At 39.3% G+C, this 27,862-nt stretch overlaps 1 protein-coding gene across 1 annotated transcript in view; it reads right to left on the minus strand.

Annotated features, from left to right (window-relative positions):
- Positions 1–27,862, minus strand: part of SCFD2 (sec1 family domain containing 2) — a 185,533-nt gene that overhangs the window by 32,003 nt on the left and 125,668 nt on the right. Inside the window, exons 6-7 of the mRNA XM_063310572.1 lie at positions 6,840–6,985; positions 1,749–1,883 (exon numbers count right to left, since the gene is read on the minus strand). Of these exons, the coding sequence (XP_063166642.1) occupies positions 1,749–1,883; positions 6,840–6,985 (281 nt within the window). The remainder of the gene's footprint in view (positions 1–1,748; positions 1,884–6,839; positions 6,986–27,862) is intronic.

The following is a 27,862-nucleotide window of genomic DNA, read 5'->3' on the forward strand; positions in this document are numbered from 1 at the left end:
TCTCCTCAGGAAGCTATTTTGAGAAATCTTTTGAACACAGTCATTATTACTTACAATTCACTGTATAATTCATTATCTTCTATGCCTGTTCTTAAAAGCTTAAATCCTTTTCATATATATGACCATTGCTTAAAATATGCACTGCTTAAAATACACTGCAGTTTCTTTCACTCCAGCAGGTCACAGTTGTCCTGTGGTGCTGGGGTATTTTCTGTGACATAGATGAAATGCATGCGCACAAATTTTGTCCTGTTTTTTGGGAGGAAGGAAGCAGGGGAGAAGGAAGAAGACAGAAGAATCTTTCAACACTATGCTTCTCTGTCTCCACCGTGCAAGATTTGAAAAAAGAACAAGGAATGCTTTTCACATTTTGACAACCTAGTATAACTTTCCACATCAACATTCAACTTGAAGGGTAGCAAATGTGACAACGAAAAACTATACATTTATATTTGGGAAATACATGTGGACATCAGCGTAGCAAAAGGAATTAACATTTTTTTCTAGTGCAAAAGAAATTTATGGTACCATTTTGCAAATAACATATATTCACTAATCTTTCAATAAAATAATCTAGATCACAAAACATGCAGAGGTACCTGGACATCTCCTTGAGGGTTTCCCCCCCCCCCAATATTCTTGTCTTTCAATTCATGGAGAGAAATAGTACTTGGGAAGTGAAGTGCTTTCTCTCACTTAATGACAAGGAGAAAACCTACCGCCACCTGTAAGCTGCAGGAAGCAGCCTAAGTGCCACTTTACAGATGGAATCTGATGAACTCTAAGAGGTTTGATATTTATGATGCAGGAAAATGGCAGATTTGCTTTATTTTTCAATCCAGAAAAAAATGAGGACTCATTTTTACAAAACAGTGAAATTATGTTAATTACAATATGGAAATGTGAATGTATAAAATCATTATTATTTATTTCTTTGTTAGATTTGTATCTCATCTTTCTTCTAGGAGCTGAGGTAGATATGAGGAAAACAGAGCATATTGGAGTGGACATTTAATTCCAATAGTGGTAGTCCTCGCTTAACACCCATTCATTTAGTGACGGTTCAGACTTATGACAGTGCTGAAAAAACTGACTTACAACTGGTCTTCACACTTATGACCATCATAGCATCCCCATGGTCACATGATCATGATTTGGGCACTTGGCAACCAGTTTGCACTTATGACTATCACAGTGTCCCATGGTCACACGGTCACCATTTTCAACCTTCCTGGCTAGCTTCTGGAAAGCAAAACCAAGGGGAACTGTGTGATTTGCTTAACGACCATATGGTTTACTTAATGCCTGCAGTGATTCACTTAACGACCCCTGCAAAAAAGCTCGTAAAAGTGGGTTGGATTTGCTTAATGACCACTTCATTTAGCAACTGAAATTCTGGTCCCAATTGTGGTTGCTAAGTGAGTACTACCTGTAATATGTCTCTTAAAATTCTCAACATACCCAATAGACGACTGTAATTCTATTAGTTAAAGGAACGAAAAACAACAACTCCCAGACGCAGGATGTAGAAGTTGGGCCATTAGGGAGTGAGTCCCTCCACTCCCATCACTGATCATCATCTGATAATGTTATATACTTTATCACTGATCTTCTTGCAATGTCACCCCAAAAATACAAATTTCAGCTAGGAAATAAATAGAGCTGGGTAAATAGTTTTATCTGCTTCTTAATAAAATGCTGCACATTTTAGTAAAATGTCATTGTGATCATACATATGGTTGCTTTACCTTCATAAACATGCTGAATCCTGTTTTCAGGAGATCTGTAAGCCCAGAAGACATGTGTTCAATATCAGCAGGGTCAGGTCGATCAGGATTATATATTTCTTCCACCACTTGCTTCATCAATGGTCTATAAGAGGCCTTTAAAAAAAATCACCCCTACTTGTTAAATGTATTACATTTTTCAAGATAAACATGAAAACTATTAAACAAATGGACAAACAGAAGACTGTTTTCATCTAAGTAATTGAAGGATAGTGCCTTGTTAGTATTTTTAATGAAAAGATAGTGAGTCAGAGAGGGTAGGCTCCCAACAGATGTTTAAACTGTGCTTCCAATTTGAGGTAAACTAATTCATATTTATTCTCCTACCTGTATTGCAAAAAAAATTCAATCTCTAACTGACAATGAACCACCCCACTATAGTCTGCCAAGAAAACGTTGCGAAAGCAGCATCCCTCCAAAGGGTCAGACATGACTTGGTGCTTGCACAGGGGACCTTTCACCTTTCACCTCCAAGTATCAATCTAAATGTTCATTTCTAGTAGGTGGCTCTATAAAAGATGTGATTGTTGAGCTTCTCTGAAAATGTAGTTATCCCTTTCAACTTAGGTGAAATTTGAAGTGGGAAAAACTGAATAAAAAAGAATATAGTCTGAAATAGCTGCCTTTGCTCAAACAATAGGTCTGAAATAGCATTCATTCATTTCATTCCAGGCTTATGCAAGACTGGAGTCAGTTTGCCTCCTATTGCCAAGAATGGGAATCCATTACATCAGTTAATGTGTTTACGCAATAAGGAGATTGAATACCATTCATATTCAAATTATATATTCAGGGTTTAACAAGTATAAATGACAGGTGTCAGATATTGCCAAAGCATGCGCTAAGAAGCAACTGCTTCAGGACAGACCCCTTGAAAAAACTTCTGCCTGGCCATCATCCTCTTATTTAATACTCAGTATCTGTATTAAATCAAGGAGATTCAGATTTCTTCATACTTTAAGTAACAGGATACAACCTGCAGATCCTGGGCCATGTGTATGCCCCCTAACCTCCCCCCCACAAACAATTGGATGGACCCTCCAGGGCTAGAGGAAAATTATTAAATCTTTTAAAGTGATAGAAAGAGAAAATCATTAATCTATTGAGAACTTATTGGCAGCATAGTGAATTCATTGGGACAAATCAAATAAAATTAAACTAAATTTAAATATGAGTTAAATGCCATTTTGTCTCCTGGACCTGTCTACTGAGGTGACTAGGGCCTCTCAATCCAGGAATGGGTGCAAATAGCTCACAATCTGAACACATGCAAAGGCTTTCCTGGCCACAGCTGCCATCAGTTCGTCAAGCAGGAGCTGAAAGTCCAGGAAGACCCCCAGATTATATACCAGTCAAGTGCCATTCAGGACTAATGAATGGAAGGTCCCAAGAACCAGGATAACCAAGCACCACAGCCACTTGGTCTTGCTATGGTTTGTCTGGGTCTATTTCTCCCCATCCAAATTCTTAACAGCCTCCAGGCACTAGACAAGACCTTGACACTATCGCCTGGTTTAGCCAGCTACTGTAAGTATGATCAGCATACTGATACTTGACCCCTAATTTATGGATGACTTCTCCCAGTAGCCTCATGTAGATGTTAAACAGAAAGGGTGAGAGTGTCAACCCCTAAGGCACCTCTAAATCAGTGGCTTTGGGCTTGACTTCCTTCCCTGCACACCAGCTGGAACCAGATGTGGAGAAAGGACAACCAGCACAACACCATAACCCCATTCCTTGCAGCTGGTCCAGAAGAATACCATGATTGATGGTACTGAAAGCCTCTGAGAAATCTAGGATAGTTGCACCAGCAAAATCCCAGCTCCACCATAGGTCATCAACAATTGGAATCAATGCTATCTCAGTACTATGTCCAGACTTGAAACCTGCTTGTTCTAGCAACCCTAACGAGTTCAGCTAATCAACGGGTAAAAGACCTTGGACACCAACGATAACCCAAACACATTCCTTCGGTAAGAAAACAGACATACAGCCTGGTACAAGGTCTCCTAGCAGCTCCCTCCCACCTGAGTGCGCGTCTGCACCATGGCATGCGAGCCGTTGTGATGTAAATCAGACATTGCAACGGTGAACATGACACATCCTCTGTAACTAAAACCAGACCATTTTCTCAACAACCTTCCCTAAAAGGGAAGGTCTGAAACTGGACAAAAACTATCCAGGATGATTAGGTCCAGAGATGCCTCTTCAGGAGGGAGCATACCACACTTCCTTCAAGGCTAGTGGAATCACCCACTTTCTCTTGAGAGTTGTTTACTTGAACATCCCAACTCTTCCAAAAAGGGATATTAAATGTGAAAACATTATCCTGAAATAAACAGAAGCACATCTGGAGTGTCTATTCATTTATCATAGGAAATTGTGCCATTTAGTTGAGACAAAAGGCTGAGGAAATCTGGCCTTCTGACCAATTTGTTGACTGCCTACCCATTTCTGCAGCTCCTCCATCATCCATAAGGGATTACATCCATTAATTATAAACATATAATATAGCTGGTTGCTAGATAATTAATTTCACTGATGATTACAAAATGCTCTTCTTTTGTAATATTCTTCAATTGTGCTGTATTAATTATTACTGAAGCTGGATGGTTTAAATTCCCTGAAAATCACTGTGGAAGATTGTACATTTGAACAGCAGTATACCCATGATTAAAATAAATATCTGTAGTGACATAAATGTACACAACATTACTAGAATGATGCAGGATTAAATTGCAACATAATTAAAAGCTTTTAATGAAAAAAGCTACTTTATTCAGTTCTATGGATTTATACAATTACTGTACTGTAAATCTAAAATATTAAACAATGAACAACAATAATTTAAGTAGGAAGCTTCATGATTTAGAAAAATTAGTGGAGGCAACATTTTCTTAGTTTTGCTATTCCAAGAAAGCCCCTCTCTAGTGTTCTTAGAAAAAAAAATGCAGGCTCAAGCTGTGGAAATTATAAATGGAAGTGCCACTTACCTTAGAGGAAAGAAATGAAAAGCAAATGAAAAACTAACCGCTTAATCTAGACAACTTGAAGAAAAAATCATTCTCAAAAACAAATATGGCCATCAAAATTTACTTCCTCATCCAGCATCTTAGAACATTGACATCTTTTTTTTATTTCTACCCAGGGTAGAAATAAAAATTTAGATGCACTAGCCAAAACTTTCTATGATGCACACATTTTTACATTCATCCTAGGGGATGCAAATCTTTTTTGTAGTGTTTGTTTTGTAAACTCAGTAAGAAGCATATTGATGCAATATGAGGCATTTGGACAAGATACCAAAACAGCAAATGTATGAAATGAAAAAGAATCATCAACTAGTTTTTGTGATATAATGAAGAACTGTTTGGAAAAGTAAGTCCTATTTAACAAATGGAACATATTAGCAGTGATTTATCACTGAGGCTTCAGTTCCTGCAACAGTTGGTTAACGATCCACTAAGGATGGTCACATGCTCCATATACAGCTTGAGTATAAATTATACTAAAATTAAAGTAATCTTATCACCTTTGGTCCAGCTTAATCTCACCTGAAGCTTCTGTACCTGGAATTTGCCACCCTATCAAGGTGACAGCATAAAATATTCTGCCTTTGTTGTAATGCAGGGTGGGTTATCTTTTCTGGCTTTATGCTGCAATTTATTTTTTTGCCCTCTAAGGGCTGGGAGGGGATAAGGTGCAAACATAGTGACATCATTGGAGAGGTGGGGTCAAGATCAATATTCAACACTGATGGTGCTGATCTATGCTGTTCCACAGGACTCCATCATGCCCACCATGTTGTTCAAAATCTATATAAAACCACTAAAAAAGGTCATCCAACAGTTTGGAGTAGAGTATCATCAATATGCTGATGATGTCCAGCTCTATTATTCATTGACAGCAAACTCCAAGGAAGCAATTGGTACCTTTACACCCTGCTTAAATTCTCTAATGGGCTGGATGGGAGAGAAGAAACCGAAATTAAATCCAAAAAAGATGGGAGTGCTGTTGATAAGCAGGAGGCTGACTTTGGGGATTTAGGTTCATCCTGCTTTGAATGGGGTTACAATTCTTCCAAAAGAGCAGCTTTGCAGTCTGGGCTACTCCTTGATCCTCAGCTGTAGCTGTTTCTGCATATGGCAGCTGTGACAAGGGGTGTTTTCATACAATTATGCCTGATGCATGACGTGCGTCTGCTCCTGAGCCAATCAGATCATTTGCATCTGATTTCCATCCTCTCTTGACTGCTGCAACATGTTTTACACGGACTACCTTTGAAAAGTACCTAGAACCTTCAGTCTGTGCAGAAAGCTGCTAACTGGGGAAAGGGACAGATCTGCCCTGGACACAAGTTAGGGTGTTGCTTCAAAAGCCCCGAATAGTTTAGGGCCTGACTATCCTGGTCCACTTCTCTTCTTATGAACTTATACTGTTATTAAGATCAGCAGGAGAGGTCCTTCTGAAGATGCCCCTGCTGTGAGAGATCTGTCTTTTGGGCAGATGGGAGGGGTTCTTCCCTCTGTTACTCAGAAGGCTCTCCCCCATGTGGTTTTCACTTGCTCAGGGTTTAGAACGTTTGTACAGACACATCTCTTTTGTTTTAATTTTTATTTGTTTAAATAAATATAACTTTTAGTGTTCCATTTTCATTTTTAGTTCTGAAGTCACAGCGAGTGTTCACCAGAGCAGAAAGGCAAGGTATAACAAACAGAAAGAAAGAAAGAAAGAAAGAAAGAAAGAAAGAAAGAAAGAAAGAAAGAAAGAAAGATTTTATTCTTTAATCTGTATGCTTTCAGAAGTTTATGGGAATGCTGCTTGGATGGCAGTTGTAAAGCTGCCAACATTCAAATCAATTACTTCAGTTTAAGCAATTACTCTAAAAAAAATGTGATGGCACGTGGAGGCAAGAAAAACCCACTTATGGGGAGCAGAATGTATTTTATATTTGAACACCACACAATTGGTCACGTTCAGCAAAATGTAAATTTGGTTGCGTGCCAGAGTAAAAAAGATGAAAACTGATTAGAAAAACACATGTCAACTTGCCTGCTGGCTGTGGCTTCCCGGGATATGTACAGAATTAAACTGTTTCATCTGTGCCCGAGCTGTTGTAATGTCCCTTAGGCTCTTAAAGATCTTATTCACTGCAGCTGTGGCTTTTTGAAATGTAACATTGATGGAAGACTCACCGCCTGAAACAATGCAGAAATACCTTTACTCCATAAAACCAAATAACTTTAACTTCTTTGAGTTAAAAAAAAAAACAAAGAGGAAAGGGAAGATGAGTTGGAGGGAAATTGTTTAAAGCTGGCATGCTCATACAACTTAAATATTTTTGGGGTTTTCTCTGTTCTCCTGCTGGGGTCTGGCAAACCTGCCAAACTCCATAAGAAAGCCAACAATCAGTTTGAACACCACATTTGATAAGTTATGGCACAGAGTGGAAACAAATCTCTTTATTTTGCCTAGAGAATTTTTAAAGAATCACCAGCTTATATTTTCAGCTACAAAAAATTAAGAAAAGATAACTGACATCTATTTAAGTTATCAGAAATGAGACGTCACGAGTTTTACCCTGAGGAAAGGCACAATCTGATACCTTTTACAGATGACATTTTAGTTTTCTTTAGACCCCAGTTTGTCTAACAGTCTTATACACATACATTCATAAGGTCTTTCTGCCCCATTTTTGCATCAGCCACTGATTTTTTAAAAATCTACCAAAATTCACAGCTGAACATCTACTTAAATATGTATTTTTGAATGAATTTTCCCATAAAGTAAATTTGACCAATTTATTTTACCCTTATATAGTGTGTTGGTACATATTTTGAGATGAGAAGTGCAACATAAGAATTTTGAGAAGTGTGATCTGTGCAATATCTCATGAGGTATGGATCACAAGTGCTCAAGAATGGATTTCTCATTCCAGAGGCTTGGTTTCAATTTTTGCTTCAAATGTATTTTACATTTTTAGAGCCTTAAAACCTGTCCCCTGAATTGTACCTAAGAATTAAGGTAACGAATTTGGCAGTGCTGGTTAATTTTGCAGAGACACCAGAGCATATTTGAAGTATCTTGTAACCTTATGTTCAACAGCAAGGTTCAAAACTCATGACCACGCCCCTCACTATGACTACCCATGCCCTGAAAATGAACAGTAATTTTCGTGTAGCAAGAATGAAAGGTTTTGCATTCCCAGAGAACACAGAAGGGCATTTTATTTTAGGTACAGTTTTGAAAGGGTAACACAGGCTCAGGGATTATGCTGGCAATTCTGATGTTATTTTCTGATAATCATGAACAAGTTGTGGCAAGTTCATAGGCTTCTTTATATCAAGCAGTAAGTCTATGAAATATATATGCCCTTTTCCTTCATACAAAATTACAGTATTACCATATTCTGGAGCCAATCTTGTTAAACTGCACTTCTAATGTTTAAATACTGCTATTACTGAAATTCTAAGGACCATTCTCCATTTCCTCTGAACCATGGCATGACTACGTGCCAACAACCTCTTTTTTCTGTTTACGATGTTGCTGTCCTCCTGTCCCCAGCCATAGGTTTAAGCTGTCCCACTGTTAGCAGTCAACCAAATAGTTTTGCTGTGGGTGTTATCTGAAATGCTTCACCTACCATTTTGTCTCTGGACTGTCAGTGACCCACAGGAGTTGAAACTGACATGGCACCTGCTGGCCACTTGTGGCTTTCAAACTGTGTTCTTCTCCTATACCTGAGAGATTTCCAAGTTGATACCTGACTCAGCCATGGAGGCTGCATGGTGAAATGTGTGTGTATGATCTCTCTCTCCCTCCCTCCCTCCCTCCCTCCCTCTCTGAGCCATTCTACAGCATAACTCCATTCCAGCATGTATTGGGTGCTACTAAACACAGGTTTAGTGCCCTTTCCCGAAAAACCAGCCTGAACAAAAGGTGTCAAAGGAGGATTGGGCTTTGAAATGATTGACAGAGATTTGAGCTATTCAGGATGATCTGGGCGTCTTAGTTAGGGATTGGCTTGGAGACCTAGCAGATTAAAAAGCCACCTTTTCTGGCCTGGGCAATTGATCTGAAGGGGAAGGGGGAAGAAATGTTCTGACAGATCACTAAACTCGTAAGTCAAGCCATCTGTTAAAACTTCTCTGCTGTAATGGATGGGTGGTTTTCCTGCTAGGCTGGTGATGTTGAGAAGGTGGGGGAGACAACCTTCTCTGTACAGGAAATGAGGACACTATCCTTGCAAGCCTGAACAGAGGCAACTGGGACTGGCAATGGAGACAACACAATCAATTCCAGTTTAGTTTTCAGCTGGCTCACAGACAGGAGGAGAACACTTTATCAGAGCTAAGGGGAAAAGCCAGTATGAAGTGGATCTCAGAAAATATGATACAACACTTACGCTTAAACAATTGCAAATATGTACCTGCTATTAATGCATTGTAAACCTTTTAAAGATTTCTGAACAGTGAAATAGCGTATATGCTTTTCTTATCATGATTTAGTGTGTCAGAAGATGACAGTCTAAAAAGGTAATTGAAACAGGATACCATAAACCCTGAAATAAAGTTAGTGGATTTAACATCCATATACATATAAACTAGAACTTGCATTTTGCAAAATGCAGAAATGCATGATGGCAATGAACATCTGTCTGAATTTATTAAAACATGTGAATTGTTAGAAGGCCTCATTATTTAGCTCACTTTCAGGCATAATCCTCATAACTGAAATCTCACAGATTGGGAACCTCATGGTCTTTATAGATAGTATACTTTTTAGACATTGGATAGGAAATCACATCGTTAAGTTCCTTCCTTCCCCCTTCTCCCAAACCATCTACACATGGAAAGGTATAATATTGGGGATCAGGTTCTGAACAATAAGATTTTCTCACAGTGTGCTAGCATTTCATAAACAAGCAGCTGCTGACACAGAGACCATTGTGTCTTCACTGCAAGTAAGAGCCTGCATGGAAAATAAGATATTTGGGGTGGGGTGGCTAGGTCAGCGTTAGAAGGTTAAAAAGAAGTCATGCCAGCCAGCCAGGAAAGAAGGTAGCTGTGTGGCTGACCTGGAGAAGCAAGTCTTCAGCCAGATCCAAGGATGACAATATCTTCTAACAGTTGGCATCCAACTATTACATCTGTTGAGTAGGTAATTGCTCAGTTGCCTCTCAGATCCAATTCCCCAGACAGCCTCCTGATTTTAATCCAGGCCTGATGATATGTCTGTTGTCATTAGAAAAATAAGACTGCATGAACATCAAATTTGTGGATTCTTTCCTCTCTCCTGCCTTGGATCTATGAGGAGTCAGGTATCTTCTGAGAAACATTTGCCCACTACACCCAACTCAGTGATTGATGTTTTGCTCTAATTGTGGTAAGTTATAACAGAAGTAGGTCATGCAATCATTTTCACTGAGTTCTCTCTTGCTGAACTCAGAACCTTAAGTCAGGCAAGGAATGCAATGAGCCAATCAGTGTCCCCTCCAACTGACCAACACTGACTGTTTTGCAAAATGAGCCAAAACTAACATCCAAGTTGTTATGATAGGAAAGCTCCCTGGCTGTCAAGACCCATTTTTTAAATGCTTTTTCTATCTGAAGTTCCACTGAAAGCTGAGGTGATCGCATTACACCATAGTTATGGAGCCTGACACTTTTCCTTACAGCATCTATTATGGTTGAAGGTTGCATAGAAGCCTCTGTTTCTCATGGGAGGTGGGGTGGGGTGGGGTGGGGTGGGGTGGGATGGGAAGAAGGAAGCCTAGGAAGAAAGGTGAAGTAATACTTTGGTGCATGCTGCTCATATCAGCAGGGAAAAGCCAGCTTAGCAGCTTTGTTGCAAGGATTTGTGAATCTGATTAGAAAAGTATCAAGATAGGTTCACTGATAATCTATTAGAGAGCTCCACATTCAGAGAGGTGACCTAAGAGTTCTGAAAAAATCATAAAAAAGCAGTGGCTCAGACCAAATCTTTTGGAGCTGGAAAAAGATCAGCTTAAGCTGTGAAAGGAGGCTGACATGATGGGAATGCTCAGCTGTAAGAGATCTCCCAGCATTTTTTGCTTCCATGTTTTCCCATCTTTTTTTTTCCTCCAGAGAAGATCTTACTTAATAGAGCCAATGCATTTATTACACCTCATATTATGTGAGTTGCAATTCTTGCTTTAAAATAACTAATTCACATACTCCATCATCTGTCTTCCCACATCTCTTTAATATTAGCATGTTTAATGTGTTACTAACAATTGTGCTGGATGGGAAATATAGGAAAATCCCATATGAAAACCAGCTCTATTCATGTGAGGAGAGTCTTATTAAAGCCATATCCTATTTTCTTTTATATTGTATTCTCTATAAGGACATCCATCCATGTTATATAATTCCATTAATAGTTAATTTTTCAGGGTGCTCAAGCTTATTTAATCCTCAGAACCTATTATCAGATCAGAAAGGTTTGATTTCTCTAACTGTCACTGCATTCTTCTATATTGTCTGTAGAATTTGTACAGTCAACTACTATTCATGTTTTATTGACCTTGTAAATTTTAATGATTTTATTAATTTTCTGATTTATATAGTGTTGGTCTTTCACTGTAATAAAAAAACTACAGCACTATTACTACATCTCTTTTACATGGGATTTAGTACTTTCATATCAAAGATCTGATAGCAAATTTGGTTCCATGTATTCTCTTCACAAAGCTTGCTCTCTCTCTTACTGTTATGTATTATTATGCATTATAGAGTTTGCTCTATTGTTTATTTAAATGCTCCCTTCCCTTAATCCAGGGTTTCTCAACCAGGGTTCTGTGGCACCCTAGGGTTCTGTGAGAGGTCACTAGGGGTTCCCTGGGAGATCACGATTTATTTAAAAAATTATTTCAAATTTGGGCAACTTCACATTAAAGAGGTAAGTTTCAGTCTTGATTTTCAGTTTAAGAACACTGTGAATGCATATATACAGGTCTGCACATGAAATGAATATAATAATTTTGTAACTTCTGGCCTATATTTGAGCCTGAATGTGCAGGGGTTCCCCCAGTCCTGAAAAATATTTCAAGGGTTGCTCTAGGGTCAAAAGGTTGACGAAGGCTGCCTTAATCCAACAGTTCACCCCCACTTTCAATTCAGAAACAGTACAGAGGCAGATCTTGCCAATACTAAGACAACCCACATAGCTCAGATCATTAAAATGTATTCACCAGTATTAAAAAAAAAGTTAAGGGCCAGCAGCAAGTGGTTCATCTGCCATTTTCCTGAGAATCATCACTTTCCTGTCACCATATCAACAACCCAAGTATTTATGTTACAACTGTGGGAAGGGGAGGAAATGTTAAAATAGCACTGCGTGAGGATATTTTTCTGCCATTATTTCTAACATGTGACATCTTTCAACTAATAAGACTAAAATGTTCAGACTGCCCAGGACCTTTGCAACCTACTGAATCATGTATCAGGACAGAAACAGAACCACCACCATTCAGCAGCAGCAGCCTTTGGCTAGTTTGAACTAGTCTTTGAAAACAAAGTCAGAACATTGCTGGTCTCTTCATAACAATACTGTGTAAGTGTTTATTTGAACTTTTATAGATGCTATAACTCTCTCAAGCTATTTTTACTTTGGAGAGCTGAGCTGAAAACATTGTTTTAAATTCACTATCAGTACAACGTGCGGTTGTGTAAATATAAAGTCAGTCTCTTGCAAAAAAAACACCCCAAGATATGAACAACTCAAGCTGGTTGCTAACACCCCTTCTTAAGAAAATGGTTGACACAGTTGGCTATTGGGCATCTCCTGTAATTCTAGGTTGAACCTGATTTTCTAGAATTATTCTAATGCACTGTTGGAACAGAAATCTTGGTGACTCGCTGTTTCTCTCAAAAGCAAGTCAGTTCTATCTAGCCTTGCATCCCTCTGCACAGATATGCATTGCAACGGTCCCTTTCCTATTTGGATGGGTGGTTCCAGGAGGCAGAGCTGGGGCAGTGGCAGAGAGTCAAAGAAGTGAAGATGGTGGTTGCAGCAGCCCAATCACCACACAAAAGGTGTGGTATGATGTTGATGGATATACTACCATGACTACTATTTTTACTTTTTCGACCCTCCTCTGCCCCTTTAGATGCCACTGAGCTGAGGAATTATTGCTCAACTACTTGCAAAGCAAAAGGCAACAGTGATAGGGGGAGATATGCCCAATTAAATGCAAAATTCCAGAGGTTAGCCAGAAGAGATAAGGAATTATTTTTAAACAAGCAATGCGTGGAAGTGGAAGAAGACAATAGAATAGGAAGGACAAGAGACCTCTTCCAGAAAATTAGAAACATTTGAGGTAAATTCCAGGCCAAAATGGGTATGATCAAAAACAAAGATGGCAAGGACCTAACAGAAGAAGAAGAGATCAAGAAAAGGTGGCAAGAATATACAGAAGACCTGTATAGAAAGGATAACAATATCGGGGATAGTTTTGACGGTGTGGTCAGTGAGCTAGAGCTAGACATCCTGAAGAGTGAGGTTGAGTGGGCCTTAAGGAGCATTGCTAATAAGAAGGCAGCAGATGATGGCATCCCAGCTGAACTGTTCAAAACCTTACAAGATGATACTGTCAAGGTAATGCATGCTATATGCCAGCAAATTTGGAAAACACAAGAATGGCCATCAGATTGGAAAAAATCAACTTATATCCCCATACCAAAAAAGGGAAACACTAAAGAATGTTCAAACTATCAAACAGTGGCACTCATTTCACATGCCAGTAAGGTAATGCTCAAGATCCTTCAAGGTAGACTTCAGCAGTTCATGGAGCGAGAATTGCCAGATGTACAAGCTGGCTTTAGAAAAGGCAGAGGAACTAGAGACCAAATTGCAAATATCCGCTGGATAATGGAAAAAGCCAGGGAGTTTCAGAAAAACATCTATTTCTGTTTTATTGACTATTCTGAAGCCTTTGACTGTGTGGACCATAACAAATTGTGGCAAGTTCTTAGTGGTATGGGGATACCAAGTCATCTTGTCTGCCTCCTGAAGAATCTGTATAACGACCAAGTAGCAACAGTAAGAACAGACCATGGAACAACGGACTGGTTTAAGATTGGGAAAGGAGTACGGCAGGGCTGTATACTCTCACCCTACCTATTCAACTTGTATGCAGAACACATCATGCGACAAGCTGGGCTTGAGGAATCCAAGGCTGGAGTTAAAATCTCTGGAAGAAACATTAACAATCTCAGATATGCAGATGATACCACTTTGATGGCTGAAAGTCAAGAGGAACTGAGGAGCCTTATGATGAAGGTGAAAGAAGAAAGTGCAAAAGCTGGCTTGCAGCTAAACCTCAAAAAAACCAAGATTATGGCAACCAGCTTGATTGATAACTGGCAAATAGAGGGAGAAAATGTAGAAGCAGTGAAAGACTTTGTATTTCTAGGTGCAAAGATTACTGCAGATGCTGACTGCAGTCAGGAAATCAGAAGACGCTTAATCCTTGGGAGAAGAGCAATGACAAATCTCGATAAAATAGTTAAGAGCAGAGACATCACACTGACAACAAAGGCCCGCATAGTTAAAGCAATGGTGTTCTCCGTAGTAACATATGGCTGCAAGAGCTGGACCATAAGGAAGGCTGAGAGAAGGAAGATCGATGCTTTTGAACTGTGGTGTTGGAGGAAAATTCTGTGAGTGCCTTGGACTGCAAGAAGATCAAACCAGTCCATCCTCCAGGAAATAAAGCCAGACTGCTCACTTGAGGGAATGATATTAAAGGCAAAACTGAAATACTTTGGCCACATAATAAGAAGACAGGACAGCCTGGAGAAGATGCTGATGCTAGGGAGAGTGGAAGGCAAAAGGAAGAGGGACCGACCAAGGGCAAGATGGATGGATGATATTCTAGAGGTGACGGACTCGTCCCTGGGGGAGCTGGGGGTGTCGACGACCGACAGGAAGCTCTGGCGTGGGCTGGTCCATGAAGTCACGAAGAGTCGGAAGCGACTAAATGAATAAACAACAACAACAAAACTTGCCTTTACATTACGGCAATGCATAAAAGTCATTGAGAAAATCAGAGATACGGACTAAAATGTCACTGATGTCAATTTAAAGTGAGTCAGCAGGTATTCTCCAAGCCAAGGCTCAACACAAGACTGGAAGACATCCAATACATTGAGATATATAGAACTATTGTTAGAAAGTGATTCATCTAGCCAATTCAGGTTTTCAGGCTGTTTTGAAGAAGTTGCATTTTTGCTATAAAGAGGGTACAGCTGGTAAACAAGGCTAAAAGCAATCTTTCAGTGGAGACACTCCTGAATGGAAACCAAAGAAAATAATGATTTTTTCCAGATCTTTCTCCACAGATCCTTAGGCTTAGACATTATAATGTGACATCTCTGATAGCATGTTGGCACTTGGCCCCATTCAGGGACATCATCCTATTGCATTTCGTGCATTAAAGGTTACAAAGAACCTTTGAAAGAGGTGTGGCCCAATGCTCATAAAAATGTGCCTGAAAGCTAACCCTGCCTTTACATTTATCCAGAGACCTCAAAGAAATCCAAGCCTAGCCCTAATTTCTCCCTAATCACCCAGATAAGATTTGAACCCTAAAAGCTACTTTGAAAAACGATCCCTATATAACCAACCCTTAAGACTACCACTTACCATACAAACTTGACCCCACCGCCATTTTGAATCACATACCTCAAGGAAGCCTATGTACGTAATCCTACCTTCAACCTAACCCCAATGTCAGTTTTTAAACCTAAAATTTACCTTGGAAAGCAATCCCCACATAACATAACTCTAACACAACCACAAATAATAAAAACTTGAAAAAAGCCACGTCTTGAACCATTTTCAGTCAGATACCTCAAGAGAACCTAACCCAAACCTCATCTCCACACTAATTCCAATCCACACTAACATTTAACACTAAGAGTCACCACATTTAGCAATCCCCTCATAATGTAACTCTAGAACTAAAATAAACCATAAACATTCTCTTGAAAGCAAATCCTCAAACTCATACAAAAACCTTGAGGGGGCCTAAGAGTAAATCTAATAGAAACCTTCACACTCTAAACTTTTTACTGCCATCTGGATTCTATTTTATACTTATATTTTGTATTTATATTTGTATTTTATGTATTAATTGTGATTTTATTGTATTTTAATTTTTTAGCACTATTGTAAACTGCCCAGAGTCCCTCTCTCGGGGTGGGGGGGAGGAGATGGGTGGTGGCGAAATTTGATAAATAAATAAATAAATTTTCCCCATTACACAATTCTAAGGCAACCATTAACCCTAAAAATTCACCTAAAGGCTAACTTTGCTATTAGATTTAACCACAGAAATCTAGAAAAGCCTAACCCTAGGTCTAAATTCAACCTCCTCCTAATACAAATAATTAACCCTAAAAGTTTACTTTAAAGTAACCCCAATATAACAAACTTTAACCCTACCACTAACTATAAAAACTAACCCCAAAACTAATCTTTCCATTATATCTAATAATAAAAATCAATGAAGCAGAACCCAATAAATCCAAAAGATATTTTGAGTAGAAATTCCCTATATAACCAGCCCAAACATTACCACCATTCTTAAAATGACCACAAACTATCTTTCATTATATAAGGAACCACAAACCTCAAGAAATCTGAAACCTAACCCTAATTTCACCCTCATCCCAATAAAAATAATAAGAAAAACCTAAAAATTATCCTGACAGGCACTCCACTGATAATATGGTTCTACAGCTATATTAAACATAAAATTTCACTTAAAAGATAACCCTGCCATTAAATTTAACCACAGACCTCAAGGAAGCCTAGCTCTCACTTCACTGTACTTGCAATACAATTTTTTAACACAAAAAGTTACCCGTAAAGGCAATCCCAACATAATATATTTTTCCCCCAAGAAGATTATTGGGGTGGGAGAGGAGTCAAATGCTGCTGGGCACTAGATTAGTCAATGTTTGTAGGTTGATTTTTGTTTTGACAAGTCTGGACAGATTTTGGAAGACATATGTGTGCTGGAATGTTGGATTGTGCTCTAGAGCAAGTTCAAGTCAGTGCATGGTGAGAGTGGATCGGCAGCCTTGCAGTGATGGAGAGACTGGCCTTCAGATAGGCATCTGGCTGCATTTGGCATGTTTCTATTGGCATCAGGGAGTCTGGCTCATCATGGTAATGGAGGACCATTCAAAGCTGTACAGGTCCTCTGGAACATGCAGACTTTTGGTGGTGCTCTGGTAAGGAGATGGGAGTATGACTGAGTGTGAGTGCTGGAGTCACCTGAGCCCTGCAAATGTCCAGGTGTTGGCTTCCCATGTGTACAGCGTGGGTCCTGTCTGTAGCTGCCACCCTGGAGGACAATTTTCTATTCACTGCTCACAGAGTGAGCTTGCTGGACTGCTGTTGGGACTGCTTACACAACTGGTCATTGGAAGAGGAAGATTATGGACTGGTGCACTATTATAGGATTAGTAGGTAGTCAGGAATGTGCCAGTTGCTAGCCCCACTGCAATTAGGGTTGGTTTTGAGTTGCAGGGGCCTTAAAGATCGATATATGGCATTCTTGACATATCTAATTCAAATATTACCACTATTCATAAAAACTTGTCCGTTATGTTTTGAATTACATACCCCAAGGAAGCTTAACTCTAACCATTTCTTCACATTAAATCCTAAAATAATTTTTACCCTGAAAGTTAGCCTTAAGGCAGCCCCCACACAACATAACTCTACCACTGTCTCGCAAGAGTCACTTGAAAGTAAACCCTGCAATTAGGGTTAAGCATGCAATTCAAGGAAGCTTAATGCTAATCCAAACTTCACACTTATTGTAATGCAAATATTTAACCCTAAAAGATCCCCTGGTAGGCAGTCCCCACATAACACAACTCTAAGGGTACCACTAACTATAAAAACTCACCCTAAAGCTAACCTTGTTATTAAATTTAACCACAAAACTCAAGGAAGCCTAATGCTGATGCTATCTTTACCTTTATCCAACAGAAATTTTTAACCCTAAAAGTTACTCTTGGCAATTATGCCTGACATTACCAACTGAGAGGCTACAGTTATTCATGAAAATTCATCTGCACAAGATCCCTCACTATATTTTGATCCACAGACCTCAAGAAAGCCTAACCCTGTTTGCGCCAAATACAGTGGAAATGTTTAACTCTGAATGTTACCCCAGCAGGCATTCTGCACACGCATAACGTAAATCTAAGACCACCTCTAACTATAAAATCTCATCTGAAAGCCAAAGCTGTGACAGAATTTAATGACAAACTTCAAGGAAGCCTAACTCTAACTTCACCCTGCTTCCAATATACATTTTTAACCCTAAATGATGTACTAATATACTAATTATGTTAGAATTACAACATAATATGAATCTAAGGTTACTATTAATTAAACTTGCTTGAAAGCTAAATCTCTCACTAAATTTAACAAGCACATTTAGGGGAGCTAATCCTAACCTAATTTCACCCTAAGGCCAATATAATTTTTTAGCCTGTACGCTGGAATGTGGTTCCAACTGATATAAATAAAGGACTACCTCTCATCATTAAGATCTACCTGAAAGCTATCTACCAATTACATTTAACCAAAGAAGTCAAGGAACCCTGATCCCAAAAATTCATTTTTAACCTTAACAGTTACCCTGAAATAGGCTGACCATATTTCCTTGAGACAAAAATGGGACATTGGGATGGCAAAACGAGATGGGGTTAAAAACAGGACATTGGCAAAACGGGGTAGGGCTGAGCGACAGGCTGGATCAGCAGGCGGGAACTTTTCCGGTTTTCTCAGGCTGGGAATCTTCGGATTCCTTTGTTTGTGAGAGGCAAGGCTGGGGTGGATAGTCTAGTGAACAGTTGTCCCTAACAAGCCATTCCTCCTCTGGCTGTGCTTTTACGTGCTTTTCTTCCTGTCATCTCAAGGCAGGAGCCAATCGGCTCGCCCTTTGATCACTGACTATCAGCTGATCCTGTTTTTTTATTTTTAAGTTTCCTGCCAGGTTGAGCTCTGCGGCTTTTTCCCCACCGTTTCTACTGAGCTCCCCCTCCTTCTACTCAAAGTCAGACTGCATTCTGACAGGTTTGCAGGAACTTTCAAATTTTTAAGTAAGGTTTTTAAGAAAACGGGACAAAATGGACATTTATATTAAAACGATGGGATGGTCTAGAAATGTTAAAAAAAGGGACTGTCCCATTCAAAACGGGACGTATGGTCAGCCTACCCTGAAAGGCCATTCCCATGTAAAATAACTGTTAGACTGCCACTGATCATAAAAGCTTGCTGGAAAGATAACTCTCACACCATTTTAAACCTCCTTGCCCAAGGAAGTTTAACTCAACCCCTACCTTTACACTAATTCCAATATAAATTTTGAATACTAAAGGTTACTCTGGCAGGGAATGGATGCCTACATCTGGCTCTTTGACCTTGCTTACTATGGAGGGAGAAGGCCTTTGGTGTATGGCAGGGACACTGTAAATGGGGTCTGGCTGAGTGGACTGCATTATGTCCTCCTTGGCCATTTTACATTCATATCCTTTACAATCCTTTACAAATGCTGGAGACAAGAAACACTGCACTGTAACATTCTGTGTTGAGGGTGAAAAATGCTTCTTGTTTGCAGGCAAGTCTGGAGACTAAATTTGGATCTTAGCTTGACCCAGTTGCTCTTACGCGGCTCACCAACCTATGAATACTAAATGTTCAGGAGCATCTGTTATTCCTTTGGTTCCTGTGGTTACTTCTGGTTAAACTCACCACTGTGGAATATTTTCATGGAAAACAAAGGAGACGTATAAACAATGACTTAACACAATTGTTAAGCAATCTTAGCCACATGTACCAATTAAGGTGAAACAATCAAAAGTATTTTTCTAAAGGGCTTGCCAGAAAAACTTTGGAACTATTTCTAGAAATCCTTTACTCCACAATATGCACCAGATGTGGGCAAGATTATTTGACAGTTTGCTGACAATAATTTCCTTATAAAATACTGAGCTAAATATTCTGCTGTTGTTTAAATGTTGCTATCTATGAATACTGGTGTTCAGACTCTGCTACCTATGAGACCTTGGAGATAAGTAATTCTGATGTCCCAATTATCTTCAGTTTTCATTGTCCATATGCTGTTTTCAAAACTGAATCTTCAGTTGTGCCAGAGATAAATCCCATCATATTAAAATCAAAGGGTGAAGGGGCAGAAGCAAACTTAACAATGTACTGTTGACTGTAGGAAACGTCAACAGACCTGCAGGCATGGGTAAGTGTAAATCAAAACCTAAGTTCTTGGCACATCTGAAGATTCAGTTCTGAAAACAGTATATGGACAATGAATCTCTCTCCCCAGTTAGTAAGCCTCACCTTTTTCTGGGTTTGGAGAATAGACTCCCATATTACCACCCATGGTTTCCAGGTATAATCTGGGACTTGGCCACCCTACGTCTGCTTATTCCAAAGTTAAGGAAGAGTTCACAAGTTCAGTCTTATTGCGCCTCCTAGTTTTTTGCTAAATTTAAATGCAAGTGGAACAAGGATTTGGAACTGAAATAATATATTGTAGTTCAAAACAACTGGAACTTCTGTTACCATGTTTCATATGTTTCAAATATATATCATATTAAAGCTTTCCTTTTCCTCCTGGTATGGAAAAAAATCGGTTCCTCGTCAGGCATTTGTCCCTTGAAAGGCCTAAAATGCTCAAGTCCTGAACTTTACCATCAGATCGAGAACTAGGAAGCCACAGAAAATAGCTTTGTGGGAGTTGAAATCACTACTACTATCTTTTAAAGCAGAGATGAAAGATGCAAGCTTAATTCTCAAATTCTCTGCCAAGCTTTCCTAACATTCCCCTCTTACAAAGATGTATATTGTTTTCAAAAGACAAGCACTGCTCCACTGCCCTCTAATGTACATTTGTAAAATAGCAACTGGTATGTAAACCATTCCACTCCTTTAGTGGAGCTAACTTAAGTAATCAGGGTTATGCAAAAAAGAGAAGCCTTAGTAAGAGAGATGTTTAAACTCAGTCCCTCAGCAAAGGGATTCTGTTGCTTCTATTCTGAATGTAGCCAACACTGGTCTGATGGCATGCAATCAATCAATCAATATACAAAACTTATGGGATCATGATCCTGTATCTGGTGTAGGTAATACATTGTTCTGAATTTCCCAGAATCCATTATGAATTCCAGACTTTATCTTGGGAGGCAAATCAGCTGGCTCCTTAAGTCTGAAACTATGACTTATTCACCCCAATTTATATTAATTAGTGAGAAACCAGCAAGGTTAACAATTAACAGTTAACAGATCCAAGAGTGTGTATGCTTATCTTGGATCTCTATTACTGTACAAACTGAGCCAGTATTTATCTTACGTTTAACACTGAAAATCTGTCTGTTTAGTGAAGAATGGCAGGTTTCAAATATTAAACTGAGGCTTCTGGGTGAGGATCTATGGCGGATTAGACATCCCTGAAGGAGTGGGGCAGCACTGTGGCGGATATTGGCAGCCAGACAGTGAATTCTGACCAGCGCAGTCTTTCCGGATAAAGGAGAGATTGTGAGATTGCCCACTTGCACTCCGGACAGCTGCTCCTCGTGAGTAGACCGCAGGAACTGAGGTTTTTGCAGTTGGCTTGTGAGTTGAGTAGCTGGGAGTCGAGGGATTTCAATGAAGCTCACAGCTGTAATGCAGCCTATATGGACACAAGGTTCGCACAAGCCTCATTTCTTATACACTTTCAGATGTAATTAATTTACAGTTGAAGAGAGATTTTCTGAGTGTCAGGATAAGAGAATTCCACTTGTTGAGTCAACATTGTTTCTCAATTAGTAACAGGAAAAAAGGGGTTTCAAAGATTTAAAAACTTTTGGCAAAAAACTCAACAAGGAGTAGATATAAGAAAGTTTAAAAGCGATAAAAGGGATAGTTATTTTGAAAGATTTTTTTTGGTGAAAGTGCTTTTGAATAAATTGGAATTAAAATAGACAAATGAACCAGACCTTCGTGGTAATGTTTTTTGTTCACTATTAAAGAGTGCAGATAATTGGTGGATTTTACAAACAAAAGATAAAGGTAATATGAGCCAGACTGTGATGCTGACTGTAACTACAGAGTGCCATTTGAGATGAAAGTATTAAGGGTACAAGTAGAGCAAAAAAAGGGGGGAAAGCTCTTTCCCTTGCAATTACAATGGAGGAATGGTTGGTGAAGATGATGGAACATGCTGAGATGGTCAAATTGCCTTCTTTGATTAGAGAAGACAATATCTATGTTTACTGCTGACTGAAAACCCCTCAGGGACCTTTTGCATAAAACAGAAAAAAATGAACTTATGATTTATGGTTCTAATGGTTAGGATAGATTACAGAAAGAAGAGAGTCATGTTGTAACTTTAGAGAAAGAGGTAAATTTATAATCATACTTATAACTGCTGTAAAGAAGATTGGAAGCCACTTCTTTGTATCGTTTTTCTTCCTTTTCTATTTTTCTTTTTCTTTTTTCCTTTCTTGCACTTTTAGCTTTAGCTTTGTTTTCTTTCCTTTTTATTCCCTACATTATATTAGTCTGTATTAGTTTTTATCTTCCTTTTTAAAACTTCCAATAAAATTGTATGTATGTATGTATGTATGTATGTATGTATGTATGTATGAGGGACGCGGTGGTGCTGCGGGTTAAACCGCTGAGCTGCCGATCGGAAGGTCGGCGGTTCAAAACCGCGCGGCGGGGTGAGCTCCCGTTGCTAGTCCCAGCTCCTGCTCACCTAGCAGTTCGAAAACATGCAAATGTGAGTAGATCAATAGGTACCGCTTCGGCAGGAAGGTAACGGCGTTCCGTGTCGTCATGCTGGCCACATGACCTGGAAGTGTCTACGGACAACGCCGGCTCTAAGGCTTAGAAACGGAGATGAGCACCGCCCCCTAGAGTCGGACACGACTGGACTTTACGTCAAGGGAAACCTTTACCCTTTACCTATGTATGTATGGGCAGGTACTGGCCAATCAACCAGACATTGTGGTAGTAGACAAAGAGCAGAAGACAGCAGTGGTGATAGATGTAGCAGTATCAAGTGACAGCAACATCAGGAAGGAGGAGTATGAGAAGCTGGAGAAGTACCAGGGCCTGAAGGAAGAACTAGAGAGGATGTGGAAAGTGAAGGCCAAAGTGGTCCCAGTGGTGGTAGGAGCACTTGGGGCTGGGACTCCCAAGCTGGGAGAGTGGCTCCAACAGATCCTGGGAACAACATCAGAGCTCTCTGTCCAGACGAGTGCAATGCTAGGAACAGCTAAGATACTGTGCAGAACCCTCAAACTCCCAGGCCTCTGGTAGAGGACCCGAGGTTGAAGAGGACACATACCACCCATAGGGTAAGGAGGGAATTTTTATATGTATGCATGCATGCATGCATGTATAATTAAACCAAGACAGAACAGTAAACAAAGTATGCTCTTTGGTATGAAACTTAATATCAAGTCTTAATTGTTCAAAATTGTATTTAAAATTGTACATTAACTCCTGGAAGATGGAAGTGTATGGAACTTTTTGCACCATAAAGTCTGAAAAATGTACGCCTTCTCTGATCAAGACACCCAGCGGTTTCCAGACAAGGCTTTCACCATATAATTTTCAGCAGCTGCCCTGTCTCTCTGGGACCCTCTGCCCTCGGCAAGGTCTGAACTGCCCCCACATTTCCAGCATTTCATAAGATTAGGCAAAGATTAGGCTTTTCTGCTAAGTGTCTGGGGCTTAACAAGTGATCTCCAAGGCAGCTTTTTTTTTAGGTTTCATTTTTAGGTCAATTTTAAGTTAATTTTAATTATGAGTTTAACTGATTTGTGAATTTAACATTGCTTGAGGATTATGAATTTGCAGCTTTGTGTGTGCTGCCCAGAGTCTTGTCAATGGGGCAGGATATACATACATACGTACATACACTACCTTATTCATAGAATTTTAAGAGGGGTCCAGTAACATTGACTGTCACTAGTATCTTCCCACTACTTGTTCTATTTTTTTTAAAACAGATGGACACACAATTCTTAATGCCTGTCTTATTAAGAGCAGAGATCTATCAGTCCTGAACTCCATAACATTTAGCCTCATCTACTTAGTATTGCTCTGAGACTGACAGTGCTTCCAGATGGAAGGCTCCTAATACTTCTGATCAGAAAGCACTACCCAACTATTCTAGCTTTTCCCGCTTAGAGATTTTGTTCTTTTGGTTGAAAGAAAAATGAGACTAGTAATGCACGGGGGCAGGGGGAAGGACTCTATTACAAAAAGAAGTGTGCCCAGTCTTTTTAAAATTCTCTACCATAATTGTGAACAGAGAATTGAGTGGATGGTTCTCCAAATTTCTCTAGAGGGTGCACACATTTCTCTGCTGCTATTGATTCATCTTCATCATGATATGGCATCATGATTCTTCTAAGCATGAACAAAGAAATGTCAGCCAGATGCTTAGGCCTGCAAACATCTCCTGGAAATACGCTATTGCAAATGGTTCCGGTTAAGAACGACCAAGACATACATACATACATACATACATCTGTGTATATATGACGGTCTGTGACAGTCATACTAACATTTCAAAATGCTAGACAGACATAAGGTTTCTTCTCCCATAATACTAATAGTGACCTCTGCTGTCTGGACATAAATCTTACAATTCTGAGAAGCACTGGAACTGATAAAGTTTATGACAAATAAAGTAAAAAAAAAAATTCCAATTATATTTATTTCAAATAAGCTAGACCACATTAAAGAGTGCTGTGCTTCAAAGCTGGGTGAACAAGGTGATACTGTTCCAGGCTCAAAGCTTCTGCTTAGTTGCAGAAACCAAACTCCTGCTAATCCCATGGTGTGTATGTTTCTTAACAGAGTAAAATAGAAAACGTCAAAAAATGACAAAATGAAATGCAATGATTGAAGTTCCTTAGTACTATAAAATAAATGACCTTACTCCTCCTTTTAGTTCCCACATAGATCCTGTTCCCTTGTGGATAATATGGTACTTTTCTAGAAATCAGACATGAATAGATCACACTAAGCTACTAACTTTTAAGATATCAATTCCTTATCACATAAGTTTGAGATTCAAATTGCAATACAAATAACTTCTACATTTACCAATGCCTAACAAGGACATCCATGGGGTGGGGTGGGAGTCAAGATGGTGGATGCAATGGCGCAATCAAAGTCCCACCCCTTTTAAACGTGCATTGCAAGCATGCAAAATAGGAATGGGGCTTTGGTTGTGCAGTTGTGTCTACCATTCTGACTTTTGGGCTCCCCCTCTCCTTCCGGTGGATGCCTTAATGCAGTGTTTCTCATTGGCAACTGAAGATAGGCGGACTTCAACTCCCAGAATTCCCCAGCCCTATCTTAAAGTTGTCAACTCTTCCTCCTTTCAGGAAAAGGGAATGAAAGAACACTTTTCTACACATTATAAACAGATTGCCAGCAGAGGCTGGGTGTAGGCAGCCAATTAGTTGTTTGTCTACCCAGTTTTTGCCATTAGCACAGTAGGAGAGGTTTTAAGACAAATGATCTTGAAACTACCTGATAAGGCCTCTAACTGCACGTGTCATGTTTTTAACTAAGTGGGATGTTAATTGTAAACAATATAGCAGTTGTTGCTATGATTACTACTGTATGCCCACATTATGTGGGTGTGATGGGACATCAGCTGAGAACTTGAATGACTTTTTCCAATAAAAATACATGAGCGTTTTATCTTGTTAAAGGTGAACACACCCAAACTGACCTCTGCAACTGAATGAATAACCCCCTTCTCAATCATCTACCTACTTGCCTAACTATCAGCTTGTATGCCATCCTAATCACAAAGTGACTGTGAAAATCATGCTTTTAAACATGGTATATCTTGTCAATACTTCCAATCAAAATTGGGGTTCTATGAGGTCTACATTTTGCTTATTACAAATTGCTTAATTTGCTTCTATATCCATCTGTATCCTATACCATTTCCTTAAATTATCTATTTATGCCCCCCCTCCCCACTTGTGATTGCAATGGTTAAATGTGCCAGCAATACTTTGGATTTTTCTTATTGCTTTTAATCCCTGAACTGTCTCCTTTTCCAACAGGATTGAGGAATGGTGTTCTTCCATACCTCAGAAATGCATCTGTGGCATTTTTCATCATATGAAAATTATTTAAATGTAATTAAATAGATAAAAAGCTATGTTAATCAACTGATGAAAATTGCTATACTATGTCTGTTCAAAACAAATGTCACTGAATTGAATGAGGTTTATTTACTTGCAGATATGGAGATTGAAGCCATAGTTTTATTTTTTGACAGTTTAATTGTACTGCAATTTCATCACCCAGACACCACAATCAATTACATGGATGATGGAAGCTATAACTCATCTAGGAGGGACATCAGGAGAGGGAATAGCTGAATAGCTCACTATCCATCACGAAAATCAGGAGATGGCGAGGAGGCAGAATGTAGCTATGAAACCTGTAGCTTACAGGTGGTTTTAATATGGACTAAACACATTATTCACAAATAGGTATTGCGGATATCAAGCAACACCTAGTATTTTGGGATGAAGAAGTAAAAGTTAACTAGTTCTGAAAACTGCTTCATTTTCAGATGAACCTCTTGCCATCCAAGATATTAATTACAGAGTGACTCTAAACAGTAGACTTCATAGCAACAGCACCTGGTCAAATTTTTGGATTCTTCTAAGCCTTGATTTTTAGAGCCTTCCTTAATGAAGAATTCTGGAGAACTCAAAAGCTGCCCATTGTTTTGTTATATTTTAACTGATCCAGATAAATACCCTGGGTTTTTTCCTATTTTTCCCTTTTCTAAACCAGCCTCACTTTGGAATTAACACACACACACACACACACACACACACACACAACCTTTAAACAGAACCAGAGACTCTGATGTTGTATAGACTGTCCTACTGTTCAATTGATCACTCTTCAGGTTGGGGAGAAAATACTTCCACCCACTTAGGAGCTATTTGCAGCCTGAAAAACAGCTCTGAGAAAAAGAGTAGAGGGACAGGTATATGGGGATTCTTTGCTAAAGGAGGATTCTCCTGTAATATGCTTTACTTATTCATTAGATGTATATCCCACCTTTTATTCAGTTGCTCAGTGTGGCTTATATAGAACTTGCTATTCCTATTAGCCTTCTGGACTAGTCCGAAGTCTCCCAGAAACTTTCCATGGCTAACGGTGGACTAGAATGTGGGTCTCCGTCCTCATAGTCCAACACACCACACATACACACACACTTTTTTCAAAAAAATTTGTATTCTTTTCTTTTTCTCTTTTTCAAAGCAACATAGACGATATACAAAACAAAACAGTGAAACAGTGAACATAACCTGAAATCCTTGGTAAGGGGTTTTTCCCCCCTCCCAATCCAAATTTTGCTGAATTTTAGTGGTTTGGGGCCATTTTTGTGACTCTGAGTTCTTGTCTTTATGATTTTATTGTGCCTGTTTTTGAGCTGCCTGTCTGTCTGAGAGTCCTATTATTTAAAGGCAGCTTAGAAGTTGACCAGTGGGTGGACTTTAGAGGCCCAGGGAATTGGTGATACTACTGGTGCCTAAAAGAGTGATTTGTCTGTCCTTGATGCTCATGTGGTTCAAATTCGAGTAGAATTGAATAGTTGCAGATTTTACCATGAACTCTGGAGAGAGATCCTTTTACTGTAATTGCCCTAAAGGGATTTTGTGAAGTACAAAAAAACATGAGTCAGAGATCTTGAACTAGTAAGGCCTAGAACAGTGCACAAGGACTGAGGGTGGTTCAATACACACAAAGATGCATCATCATAAAACAGATGAGTTGATCAAATGTCCATTGCACAATCCTTTCGTTCTAGTAAAAAAAAAAAAGCCGCATCCCTCCCCTCCACCCCCCCAAAAAGCCAGTATCTGGACTTTAACATGTTGGATCCTGAATCTGTGCTTGCCCTGAATCTATGGAATCCTTCCTTGTGAGATCAGGAACAACTGTTCAGGGCAATAAGAACA

The sequence above is a fragment of the Candoia aspera genome, chromosome 8 (genome assembly GCF_035149785.1).
Source record: "Candoia aspera isolate rCanAsp1 chromosome 8, rCanAsp1.hap2, whole genome shotgun sequence".
Taxonomy (NCBI): Eukaryota; Metazoa; Chordata; class Lepidosauria; order Squamata; family Boidae; genus Candoia; species Candoia aspera.